The 13999-nt window shown below is 39.9% G+C and overlaps 1 protein-coding gene across 1 annotated transcript in view; it reads left to right on the top strand.

Annotated features, from left to right (window-relative positions):
* The window catches only part of SPO11 (SPO11 initiator of meiotic double strand breaks), a 59765-nt gene that overhangs the window by 25154 nt on the left and 20612 nt on the right, over positions 1–13999 (top strand). The window contains exon 2 of the mRNA XM_075072246.1: positions 6192–6347. Within this exon, the coding sequence (XP_074928347.1) occupies positions 6192–6347 (156 nt within the window). The remainder of the gene's footprint in view (positions 1–6191; positions 6348–13999) is intronic.

The raw sequence follows: 13999 nt of genomic DNA, 5'->3' as shown, positions 1-13999 counted from the left end.
ATCATAATGTGCAGACTTGAAGTATTTATTAGAAGTGCTGACTCCACTGGTATTCTTTAAACCCTCACAACAATATAGTCTTTAAAAAAATAAAAGTAGTAATTATAGCTGAGGCTGATAGCACTGCCTATTATTAAGGTTATCCAACATTTCCCATTATAAGACCTTGTTGCTTACAACTTTGCCAAACTTTAAGCATCTGGGACGAAATTTTTCATACTAGATGTCTGCTTCAGGCTGATTTTTTGGGGAAATTTTCAGTTAAAATAGTTCACCATTTCCAAGAATGAGGTAAAGGAAAAATATTGTTTTGTCTATGTTAACAAATTCTGGCAACATTTTTCTGAGAAGCACCCCATTCTTAGCAGCAGAAACTTGAAGTTTGGCAGGGGGTGGCGCTTGTGTCAGGGATGTGCCATCTCCATGAAAATTTGCCTATATTTGTCCAGGTTATAAACCTTTGAAAAATCATACTTTGCACATGCTCAGTAGAGAGTTTTGGAGCTAAATTTCTAAAGATTCCATCTGCACTGGACATGTTCCACCACAGGGCTGAGTAGGACTTTCACTGTTGGGCCAGCTCCTGGCACCAGAACTGAAAGCAGAGCGCCTCTCTCTCCTATGCTCCACTCTACCCCACTCTGCTAGCCCCAGTAGTTGGGCAAGGACACTGGGAGCTGGGGCAGACTTGGGCTGGAAGGTTGAATCCAGATGGTAAGATTAGGACATCCTACGCAAACAAACGGGAACTGAGATGAGAAGTCCATGGAGTAGAAATGAGACTGACTACTTGAGGACAAAGTGACCAAGATGAGGAGCAAAGAAGGGAGAGGGTTGGGACAGGAATAGGTTGGAAGGACAGGGTAACGGGGAAAAGGGCAAAAGAATCTGTGTGCCCTAGGAAATACACCCATCTAGAGCCTGCAATGGAACATCTCCAGACCCTGAGTCTCACCTTCCTCTGCTGTCAGCAAATATCTGTGAAACCCACTGACAAAGTGTCCCACCCCTCTCTAGAACTTGTGCACATAGAGGATGACAGCCTACTATTGCCGTCAGTTACTCCATTAGCTCAAGAAGCAGATACCGGTGTGGTGGATGTAAAGGTTCTACCCTTGTGGTGACCCATGTGGGTGTCAATATGATGTGACATGATGAAATTCATTTTTTTTTCCAGTTTGCTTTTTGGTGGTGGTGGTGGTAGTGGTAGTGGTGGAGGGCGGTTTGTTGGTGTGAATGACTGCATCATAATGCATATGCATCAGGGGTCAAAGTAAGGTTTCTGAGACAGTCTTAATTCTGGTATTTCCTATCTTTTGAATGCTTGACTGTGCAACCTTAATAGTGTTCTTTTAACATATTTTAACATATCAATATACCCATGTTGAAATAATGCCACTATAGTTTGAATACTAAATAGATCAAATACAATTTTCTGCCTTAAAACTGTGACACATGTAAGTATCTGACACGATGAGTGGGCCTGAAGAAAGAGTCAGGTTTCAGGCGTACCCTATTTTGCTGTGAGCTCAGGAATGGAAGTTGGTGGCAAGGGTGGTACTAGGCAAGCACTGATTTCTCAGTATGTAATATGTGCTTCTATGCATGTTCAATAAAGATCTTTTCCCTACTACTCTGCCTGCCTGCTGCTCGCTTATTGTGAACAAAACAAAGTGTACACAACATTCATACTGTAAGAGATAAGGAACATTTTGTTGATACTAATGTGTCAGTCTTGCTTTTTCTCCATTACCCTTCTTGCCCTCCCTCCCCTCACCCCCCAAAAACAGTATTAACATCTCTAGAGGCATTAGGAAATGTTAGTTCTGAAAATCACTGTGACAGAGATTAGATGCAAGTTTTCTTTCCACAAAAGACAAGACCTGTCAGAATTTATATAAGGCTAAATGATTCAAGACAAAGAAAAGGGTCAGAAACTAAAATCCCCCTATTATAGACTTGGCTAACTCGATAGTAAATGACTTGCAGGTGTTTCTCACTCAAGTGTTAGGTAAGATAAAAACATGTATTAGATTTTCTGTTTTATCAAATCATGTCAAATAAAAAGGGATATACCATTTGTAAACTGTTAGCGATGCGTGACTTTTCATCTTCTATTTCCCTGGGCTTTGTTCATATAAATGATAGGTGAGGGATCTGGCTCCCCTACTCCACTAACTTGTTCACAGTAAAATATGCTAGTTCACACAGTTTCAAGTTTTGTCCAAATCATAATTTTAGGAAGCAGAAAAGAGACGGAAACTTGATATAACTTACTAGTTGCACTCCCAGGAAGCTCTTACATGACTTTTGTGGAAATGTTTTGGTTTTGTTGTTGTTGTTTTTTAAAGTATCACTAAGCAGATGCAACTGGTATGCCAGCTTCCACCAACCTACTAAGCATATACTAAGCCCACATATTTAGCATTGTACCTGGTCTCATGCTGTCACAGACGAAAAGAGTTCTCCCTTCTATGAGATCAAGGGCAATATGTTTCTCAGTGTGATAAGTGTCAGTGGGAATATAAGGATGGCAGAACTAAGCCAACCAGTTTTGCTTGTACGCTGCTGCATGACATTTCATAGGCCTCTCCCTCTGTTTAGGATTGATTACTTAGAATTGATTTTCATACACAGTTTGAAAATAACTGACTTGATATCTCAATGCCACTACTATGGTTACTGGTCCGTTAAAGTAATTGATTACGGCCTAGTTAGTGAATGAGGAGTATCATCACAATCATGGAAAAATCACTGTAGGAAAGAAACATACCAAAGAAAAAATATATCTTCTTCAGATAAAATAGGCAATGAACAGAAAAAAAGCATGTAAAGCCCACATGCTTTGACATATTAGTCTATGGAGTGCTTTGCTTGATAAAGCTGTTAATATAGGAATAACTTGTAAATCTGGGGTCAGTTAAAAATGTGGCATTAAGCTAAACATGCACTTTAATTTAATGTAATACTTTTTAATTTTGACTGGACCCACAAATCCAACCAGAAAAGTCTCTTCAGTCATTTACAGAAATTATTTTAAAATTTGATAGACCATGTTACAGTATAATGACCTTTAAAAATATCCTTAAATAAAGCATACATTTGTAAAAGCAAACAAACTAATGAAGGGAACTTTTTGGCGCAAGAATATTTTTTTAATTGTGCTAACAAATACAAATGTATCTCATTATCTACCTTGTGCAATTTTGTCAAGGACTAGTGCAGCTATAGGTTAAAACCTGAAGCAATTACTTATTCTTATGTCTGCTGTCTGTGGTGTCCTCTACTGCTCATGTGCTTTCAGACACACACAGCGAATGTTAAGGGAATTGCATTCTTTTGCTCCTTCTTTCTCTTTCCATTTCAGCATCTAACATAATGGATCATTATTTGTTCTTTCAGTCATTTTTCTTCTCATATACGTGGAAAACACTGAGTCAATATTGGGGCTCTAACTCATTTTTTACTGAGATCTATCAGAGTTTGCCAAGTAAAAAATGAATTAGGACCTCAGGAAATAGCCCAGTGTTTGTAGATTAACTGATAATTTTCTAGATGCTAGTTTTATATGGGCTTTTGGTTTGGTATGAATAAAGATTGAGACACAGAGGGTTTTTAATATTTATTATTATTATTTTATTATTGTTGTTTATTGCTCTCAATTCCTGCTTACACTTAACTAACACTGGACGAGGCATTCAGTATTTAGGTCATGCTTTTTTAAATTGAAGTTTACTGCTTTGTTGGAAGAAGTAAGTCATTAAAATACCTCCCTGCAAGTTCACATATCCAGTTTTATTTGAAATCTGTTGCTAAGGGCATTGTATAATTTTGTCAGTTCTATATCAAACAAAACTCTGCGACTCTGTTGATTTTGACATGGAATTACTGAAAAGAGCTATGGGGGTTTTGCATAAATATTTCCTCAGTGATCTGAAGATACCTAAAGGCCGAAGAGTCAAGATTAAAGATCTGAGAATTTCAAGGATTTATTAATTCCCTCTTCTTTTGTATGCCTCTGATAATTGCAGCACTTTGTTTTCATGTTATCATAGCCTGAGGTTTTCCTTGAATGAATATGTTTGTGGATTTGTTACTACCAACCCAGGCTGGATTTGGGCTGCTTACTCCAACAAGTATAGGGAGCAAGGGTTCATTGATGGTAGCAACACTGGGAACGCCAGTGAAGACCAGCTGCTAGTGGTTGCCAACTTCTTAAGCAGCATGACATCAAGTCCTCCTAGAACAAGTCTAAACAACACAGTTAGATGTTAGGCAGCCCACAACATTGCTAACTACAGTGCAGCAAAACTGGTGTTAGTAACAGTGGGATTTTTTCCAAAAATGTAGACGTCTTCAATGTGTATATCCCCCAACTTACCCCCTAACCAAGAGTCTAAACCACCACTTTCAGCCTGACAATTATTATGATGCTGTTATGAGCTGACAATACAAAAATCTTTAGTATATCAAAAACTGTAAAGGTGAAGACAGCACAAAATAAATTCTCCAACTTTGCTTTTTCTTCTGCAGTTGGGCTCCTTCACAAAAGAAAGGAATAATCTTGCCACAACAACCACTATTAAAGCAACAGAGGACAGTTTTCTACTAACAAACTCATGCAACACCAATAGGGCTCAATGGGAGCTGTGATCAGATTGCACTAGTGTGAAAGCAGAAATTGACACTTGCAGTGTTGCAGACCCTAGGTTTTCAGAAGTTCTTCTTAAGCCAGGACATCTCTATTTAAAGGTGGCATGAAAAGAAAGGCTGTTTGTTTTTTTAAAAAAGAGAGAGGGAGAGAGAACTAAAAGTCTTACCAACAGGAGGAAGATGTGTATGGAACACTTGAATATGATAAAAACTGAAATCTATTGTATTTATTCCTGCAAGTGCACAGAGTTCCCCACTTCCAGCACCCTGGCATCCCACTTGGAGTTACATTGCAAGATGCTCTCTGGCTATGGATATCCCACACCAACTCTCATGATTTTATCATGCAATAATTATTGTGTTTTTTTTTTCAAAAAGCCCAAGCTCCTGGAATCCAGTGATCCAGAACCTCAATTTTCACTTTAAAAAAAAGTAAGTCTAACCCTCTTGTTTGTAGAGAGAAACTTGAAAACATGACTCGGGTGTACACTGAAGTATCAAACAGAAGAAAAATAAAAAGACAAAATATTTATTATTTTTCAAAATCCCATAATTTTAAGTCAGAGTCTATGGTGGGGGGGAGGGACTCATGATTTTTTGAATACTTGGGGTTGGTAAAATATTGCACTGCAGTTTTCAGCATCCTCTCTTTGTCCCTCTTACTTTGCACTTCCCCTTGTATCTTCTCTAATAACCCAGCCATTTGAAGACCTCTCCTAGCCCCTTCCCTTCCCTGGTTTGTTGCACTCTGTCTGGGAAAGAGGGTATGGACACTCTTCATTGCCTTGTACTTCTAATACCTCTGCCTAGCTTTTGTTGGTCAGACACAGACTTAGGCTGTCTGTCACAGACCTGGGTACTTGCCCCTAAACTTTCCTCTAGGTTTCTCAACACCTTTGCCAGCCTTGTGCCCCTGCAGCCCCTCTCTCTTTTCCTCAGCCTAGAACACCTTTCACTCCCACTCCTTGCTTGCAGGTTCACACCTGGGCCACTGTACAACCTTTTATCACTGCCTAGGAGCCACTTATTCCCTCCACATGTGTACTCTTTCTACATGGCAGCTATTATCATGCTGTTTGAAAAGTCCACCTCACCTCTCGTTAGTCACCTGACTGTGCTAGTAGGGATCAAGATTGAGCAATCAAGGCTCAGTCAGTGCATGCTTTCAGGAAAGTCATTAGTCATTAAGGATATGAAAAGCCATTGGTCTGTCAGAAAGGGCAGGAAAAGAGGAATCAGTCAGAAAGGGTGGGAAAAGCCATTGGTCAGACAGAAAGGGCGGGAACAGAGGTGTCAGTCAGAGAGGGTGGGAAAAGTCATTGGTCAGCCAGAAAGGGCGGGAAAAGCCACTGGTCAGTCAGAAAGGGCGGGAAAAGCTGTTGGTCTCACACTGCTGCTTCTTCAGGAGTCTCCTACTCTTCCTCACTGACCGGCCCTTTGCTGCCCCTATTATTGGGTTGGGTGGGTAGGAATTTGACGTTTGATGCCCATAATAGCCCATTTTAATCCCTTTGCTAAGGGTTTCACCTCTTCTTCAGAATGTCTTTGTCCCTCCCCAGGGAGACAGACTGGTCTGCGTTCACCTTATTGGATCACCACAGGATTTCCCTGCTGCGTTCCATCAAGGAGGCAGCCAGAGAAGAGACCAGAACTGGGGAAACTGGCCCCTCCGATAACATTTGCCAAATCACTAGGTAAATCTTGACAGGGTGAAATCTCAAAGGGTACTCACACAATCTTCCACTAGTGTGGGTGTAGCAGGTCCCTGCACCATTGCACACACAAACAGCATCTCAGTTCTTCCATGTCAAGGCAAGACACAAGTTCCCCTATAAAAATATGCTATTGACACAGGCAAAAAAAGGTACCTGTGACACTGTACATACACAGTCCTATAATTCACTCATGCCAGTGTGGAAAATAACACTCCTCCCCAAAGGCCATTAGCATAGGCAAAAACAGGTCTCTGCACCATTGCACACGATGCCCTGATCACTCATGCTAATGTGAAAGGATGATGTCCCCCAAAATACCCCATTGGCTTGAGCAAAATAGGTATCTGTGCCACTATACAGATGTGCATCCGACGAAGTGGGTATTCACCCATGAAAGCTCATGCTCCAAAATGTCTGTTAGTCTATAAGGTGCCACAGGACTCTTTGCTGCTTATACAGATGTAGTATATTGAGGGAACCATACCAGCCTAGTATGGACGATGTGCCTTGAAGTCCCCCGTTGTCAGAAATGTAACAGCACACACACAGCATCAGGTTTCACATATGCAACCACATACCTACTCTAAATAATAGAGTTTAATATCAGTTTTTTCAAAACCATAATTTGTAATCTATTGCTTAAATTGAGAATGAAGATAAATAAAATTAAATATTTTTATTTATTTTCATTCCCAGTTTAAACTACAAACTCAGATTAAAATTTAGTTATAAAATTATTAGTCATAAACTGCAGATTTGCATTTGGAATAGTTTTACTCTTGTCTACATATCATTGTTTGCTAAAAGTACTATAAGATTAATTCTTCAACAGTTTTTTTGTTTTATGACATAATTATTTAAGTGCATTCCATGTACTATGCCAAACTACTAAATGTTCATGTGTGACCTGTTAGAAATGAGCTAACAGGCTGTATCCTGATATAAGATCTATAGTGCCTAGCACAGCTTAGCCCAGATTTCATTATTAACGCAAAGTGCATTTTAAATAGGCATAGTCGGCCAGCACTGTGTGCTTACTTACTAAAACTGAGTTCATCTCTTGAAAAGGAGATGGAACAGAGGAAAGAATATATGTAAGTTGGTAGAACTTTCCAGCCCTCCCAGCTTCTGATGGCCCAGAAAGGAAGAAATCAGGATAGGAAATGAAGTCTGGACCTTCCATTTGACAGCGTAGAGCAAACCATGCATTTTATTACAGAAATGGGAAGATACCTGGCAAAACAGTCTGAGATGTGCAGATCTGAGGCAAACTTCAGGATGCACATGGAACATAAAATATAACTATGGTATCTAAAGAAATAGTTAGTCAGAAGGGCCTAACGATAAAAGTATCTATAAGAGGCATGTCAATGCCAAAAGCTGGATGATCTATCTATCTACCATTCTATCCTAGGTATTTATATGTCCCTCATCACCATAGTGTTTGAGTATACATCTTACTTGCAGAACAGCTCTATTCAGCTTTGCTTTCCTATTTTACTCTATCCCTTCTCTACACTTTACAGTGTTTCAACTTTTGCCTATTTTCTCTGCACGCATTAGAATCTCTTTTAGAAGTCATTAAGTTTTAGGAAGTAGAGTATATATCTGAAGGTTAAGAGATAGGGAACTCAATTATGCAGCTGCTTCACAATGGCAAGTGCACTTATCAGGGGCTGTATGGTCAAGCCTTTTTATTTTTATTGACTTTTCAACTGTGTTGTTATTTGACCTTAGTCAGTGACAAAATTGGGTTGCAGGTAGGACATTGGGCTAAAATATATTTAATACATTTTTTAGTTCTTACCCAGATTTATACTGGCACACTGTGCACTTGTAATTTTAAGGACAGAGCAGAGGTTGGAATCAGATTGCTTTTGAAAATAAAAAGCATCTGTCACAACACTTGGACCAACCTACTATTATGCTATAGGGGATTTGCTGCATGGTTAGTTTGTCTGCTTAGGTGAAAAACATAGATTTTGTCCTTTTCACTGTGCATCTTTTGAGCCAAATCCTTCATATAATTAAAAACCTCAACAATTCGTTCAGGGCAGCAGATCAAAAGGTTAATGTGATATGGTACAACAGGAATTATTTCTACTCTTGAATATTTTTGCAATTTACAGCATTTAAAAACAAGTTAACTCAAATGATAGCCAAAACCAATATTACATCATTTAAACTAAAACATTAATCATCTGTCTCAAACCAACCAGTTGGTCTGAAAGTTCAGCTGGTTGAAAATCTGATGGTATGAGGAGTGGTTGGAAATGTATTTTTAACTTGTGCAACTCAGTCATGCATGTGGAATGGCAAATCAAGGATTCTAGCGAAACTAAGCAAGACAAAGTTCAGGAAAATAGTAGTGGGAGGAAGTGGTGTTATCCATCTTTAAAATTAATACATAAATTGTAGCAATTAAGATTTTAAATATTTGTTGTAGATTTTAGGGGAGGGAATCAATGGTAAGAATTGACAGTGAATTATGGTTAATCATACAAAACTTTAATTAATATTAATTGTTTCAGTTCTGAGATCCTCGGAGCAATAGAAAATGTTATACAAGATATAGTTACAAGTCTAGCCAGAAACAAAGCACCTGTTCTCACCTTGGTTAACAGATCAGATTGGGGAAATATACAGTAGGTATTATTGGTGTGTGTGTGTGTTTGATAATTATAAATATCACAAATGGTTATTTGTCTCCATTAAATATTTTCAGATGAGTCCACCTTATGAAATCCCATGTACAATAGAATCAATAAATGACTTCATGCTTCATGGCTTCGGCTGATCAACTCTAGGAGTCAGGAATGAAATTTTTTTCCTCAGTGTATTCTGGGTTTTGGGGTATTGGTTTGTCTTCTTCCTCTGAAGCATCAGCAATTGCCACAGCTGGAGTTGGGACACTGCTTAGAGTAGACCAATGCTGTGAGGTGGTTCTGAAATTCCCTTTCTCAGGTGCTTGGCTGGTGGTCTTGCTCACATGCTCAAGATCTTACTCATCACCACCCATATGTGGGGCCCAGGAGGAATGTTCACTCAGGTCAGATTGACAGTGACCTTGGGGAGATGGAGTTCACTTTCCTCTGCAGCATGGAACATAGGTGGCTTTCTGGGAACTTCTGAGTATATGTCACTTAATCAAATCCCTGCCACTGCAGGAGCCTCTGGCGTTGGTGCACCTGTTCTTTACGTGTGGCACACAATAGGTTATTCTCATGAGGGCTGTTATACTTTGTTCAAATCCTGATTGTTAGGCTTGGAGGGGCATCATCAGGTAGTGATAGGGCCTGTGAAGTTCAGGAGGTCCCTTCTGATCTTAAACTCTATGATTATAACTTTATTTGTTCAAAAAAACAAAAAGCAACCAACCTTAGCTGTTTTTGTTTTTGTTTTTAAAAAAAGGGAGCTTTAATAATCATTATGCACAAAGAGTCATTAGGTACCACAACAGAGGAACACAACGTGGAGGAAAGAGTGACACCACTGCAAAAGGAGAATAAAGTAGAGAAAGGTCATACAGAGGATATTAGACTATCCTTTTCTGGTGGGAAGAGAAAACAGATAATGGGTTGCATGTGATTGAGAAACCTGGTTCAGGCTGGATCTATTTCTCCAATTCATTCTCCAATTCATTTCTTCTCTGTGTTCTCCCTCATGTTATCTCCTCATCTCAAGCTCTGCTTCTTTCATCTACTTTGTGATGTTTAGGCTTCTACCTTTTTGCTATTCTCTCTCCTTTCTGTCCTATTATTTAAGTGTCTTTCCTCCCCCGAATACCGTTTCTTTGTTGCTCTATTCTGAGTGCACTTGCAGGAAATTATTATATAAGGAATTCTTATATAATGAGAATAAGAAACTTCTCTCCGTGAAAAACTGAAGAGTCTAAAGATATTCAGTTAACCAAAGGGCCTTGTATGGTCCAGTGGATTTAATGGTTTATATCCTCATAGTTTCAAAAAATGTTTTTCTTATACAGCAATACAATTAAAATAGTATAACAATCTTTGGCAATGTTAGAGGCACTGATATTCCAGGCTAAAAGACCAAATATGAGATATTATATGCCATCAGATCACATGGGAAGAAAAAAAAGTGTTCAAATCAAAACAAGTGAATATAGTGTTAAAATAAAGTATTAGCAATTAAATAAAAATAATTACACTCTTATTTATGATGGGCCAAATTCCAATCTCAGAGATGTAGTTCCAACTAAGTAAGGCATCTATATTCCACTTTGCCCTGAAACCTAGAAGAGAGCAAATAAAAATAAGTAGGAACAGAATGCTTTAAAGGCAGTATGTGTGGGATGGCAGTAAAGTCAGGGGGCATGTTCCCCTTTTCCCAGGAGCCTTTCCATTTCAAACCTGCAGGACTGGAGCTCTAAAGAGCAAGAAGGGGTGGAACTAGGCAACAGCTCCATACTTAGCATGTGCCTCATAAACACCGGTAGGTATCCAGTTGGATATCTGTCTGAAAATAAATAGTACTGGTCCCTAGGGTAGTACCATTAGTTTCCTCTATACAATTATACCTCCTTCAGAAAGGAAGGTATTGCAAAATCATGGAGAGGAGAATCAGTAGGGAATTCTTTTGCTACAGCAGTAGCACTGCTGGATCTCTCACATAATGCAAGGTTGGAGCTTCCTTTACCCCAAGTGTCTTTGAGAGCCACAGTGTTTACAGCGTATTCTCAGTATTTCTCTGCAGAGCTCAGCATTCTGCTCCCTAAAGGGAACACTTCTCACACACAGCATGAAGTCAGCCTAAGAGAGTGTCTTGGGCCCTCTGTTCCCTTTTCATGCATTTTACAATGTGTAGGTACACTATAGGGTGCATCCAACTGAAAAGCAGGAACACCTCTCTGCAGTGTTGCAGTTCAAGAGCAAAAAGTTGTTTCAAAATAAAAAGCCAAATACAATGGATTTGAGAGAAGATTTTCATTGCTGTTTTTTTTTTCTCATACGTACGATCTATAAAGCACCATATACAGTTATGATGCTGTAATACTCAATAAAATAATTATTACTACCATCACCCTAAGTCTGATAGTTTTTAAAAGTGTCATCATTCTATATTGCATCAGATTTGAATACGATGCTTATAACATTTGTCAAAATACTTCAATTTAGCTTTGATATTACAAAATAACAATGAACAAAAACCTTGTTGCTCTAATATCTCTTCAGATATGCAGTTTTTCTCTTATTTATTTAGGTTTTGCTTGTCCATTGTGACACCCTGCACATTCTCATGCTGTGCTGTGTGGTGTGTTCTGCCACCCAAAGGATGCATGAGGCAATACATGTGAGAAGGAAAGAAGTAGAGAAGTGTTATGTTAGTGTATTAGAAACTATTATTGTAATTTTAATTTTGATACTTTTTTAAAGATCAGTTATTAAAAACATGATAAATATATGCAGAATTCTTGTGGGAACATTGTGCTTTAGAACAAAAATGATCTATAACAACAATAATAATTATAGAAATCGTTCTTACCTAACAAAAAATGGCACTAGGAAAAATTTTGTTCTGGTTGTACCTTTCGATAATCTGGTGACTGTTAATCCTGCAACTGTGAAATTGATTAAAAGAAATTTTGATGAATCCATTTTTGAGGCAATAGGGAAAATAAGATGTTTGATCCACAAAGTGTTAGAGATGGAGTTGAGGCACTTTACTAAAATTGTCAAGGGCACCTAAAATAAATATTGTTAGTATTTTGCTAATATGGAGTACTTTGATGGAAATATAAACACCTTATTGTTCCAGGAGGTGGTGTAGTATAGAAACAGCATAGTGGATCCCCAGCAGGGCCGGCTCTAGCCATTTTGCCGCCCCAAGCACGGTGACACGCTGCGGGGAGCACTCTCCCACTCTCCGGTCCTGTGGCTCCAGTGGACCTCTCGCAGGCGTGCCTGCGGATGCTCCACCGGAACCGTGGGACCAGCGGACCCTCTGCAGGCATGCCTGCGGGAGGTCCACCGAAGCCGCCTGCCGCCCTCCCAGCAACTGGCAGAGCGCCCCCTGCAGCATGCCGCCCCAAGCACGCACTTGGTGCACTGGGGCCTGGAGCCAGCCCTGATCCCCAGGTAGCTAGTAACACTGGCTTTCCAGATGGGTTTAGCCACCCCATTAATGTTAATGGGGTTCTGCATGGGTCTTGAAAACTGCACTAGCAGTTCTCATTGCAGGAATAGAGGCTTAATGTGAACTATCTGGCACAAAATAACTAATTGTATTTTCCCTTCATCAGCTTACATTTTTATTTTATTTGTTCACAAAATGTCAGGTTTAAAGATTCTGTAGGTCTACAGATGATCTCTCATTATACCACAAGAAAAATAAAAAGTGACTGTCCCAAATCAGCACTAAAATTTGGTAAGCTAAAAATATAGCAACAGAGTTCTCTATTAGTTTTGTCTTTTGTTTATGGTTTGTTTATTATACTGCAGTATTCTGTAGAAGAAATAAAACATACTTTGTGTCATCAGAAGTGTATAAATAAAATAAAACCTAGATCTATCTTCTAAGCCCCAGTCCTCACCCAGTCTTTCCCATCTCCGTTAAATTGTAATGTTAATTACCATGGAAATAATTAATAATTAACATAGAACCTTTCTGACTGATAGAGTAGAAATTAGTTTCTGTGGCTGCTGGCTTATGTATTCAACTGCACCACCAAGCAAAACATGTCTCCCACTCTCTCTCTCACTCTCTCCCCACTGGGATCTGGCATCCAAACCTCCTGCTTAACAAAGTCAGTTCAGTTGAGGGTGACGAGTGCTTAATTTGCAATGAAAAAAATGCCGGGGCTCAAATAAGTTTTTTATATTCATTACTGATGTGGCAAGCCGACAGGTACTGGGGCTATTAACTGCCAAGCCTAGAGGTGCCAGGGCTCAGCCTTGGCAAGTCCTGGCACAAATTAAGCACTGAGCATGACCTCCTCAATCAGGACAAGCTAAGCACAGTTCTCCTGCCCTTTCCTCATACAATAACAATATTTAATTACCCCTGCATTCAATACTAAAATGATTTGTAACCTCACACCAGCCAAAATTGATCACTTAGACAACACAGCTGTATCTGCTGGATACCTAGGCAGAGTAGGTTTGTTCATGTAAATACAGTCTGATCCTGAACAGTGTTCCCTCTAATTTTTCCCACCCATTTATGGAATTAATTTTGTTATGTGCACCAATACGGAGGTGATGTGGGCTGAGAGGTTTGAAGGATGGGCTGGGGCTCAGGGCTGGGGCAGAGGGTTGGGGTGCAGAGGAGTGAGGGCTCTGGCTGGGGGTGTGGGCTCCAGGGTGGGGCTAGGGATGATGGGTTTGGGGTGCAGTGTGGCTCCTCAGGGCTACAGTGGAGAGAAAGGACTCGCCCCCAGCTCTCTCTCCCTGCAGCAACATCTAGGCTGGAGGAGAGAGGCACTCATCACTAGCTGTCAGGGAAGAGCTCCAGGGCTGCCCAGACGATTCAGGGAGCCTAGGGCAAAGGAATTTCGGGGGCCCCTTCCATAAAAAAAAAGTTGCAATACTTTAGAATACTATATTCTCATGGGGGCCCCTGCAGGACCCAGGGTCTGGGCCAAATTGCCCCACTTCCCCCCCCCCCCCCCC

This window comes from Chelonoidis abingdonii, chromosome 14, assembly GCF_003597395.2.
Source record: "Chelonoidis abingdonii isolate Lonesome George chromosome 14, CheloAbing_2.0, whole genome shotgun sequence".
Classification (NCBI taxonomy): domain Eukaryota; kingdom Metazoa; phylum Chordata; order Testudines; family Testudinidae; genus Chelonoidis; species Chelonoidis abingdonii.
This window is presented reverse-complemented; position numbering and strand designations above follow the sequence as displayed.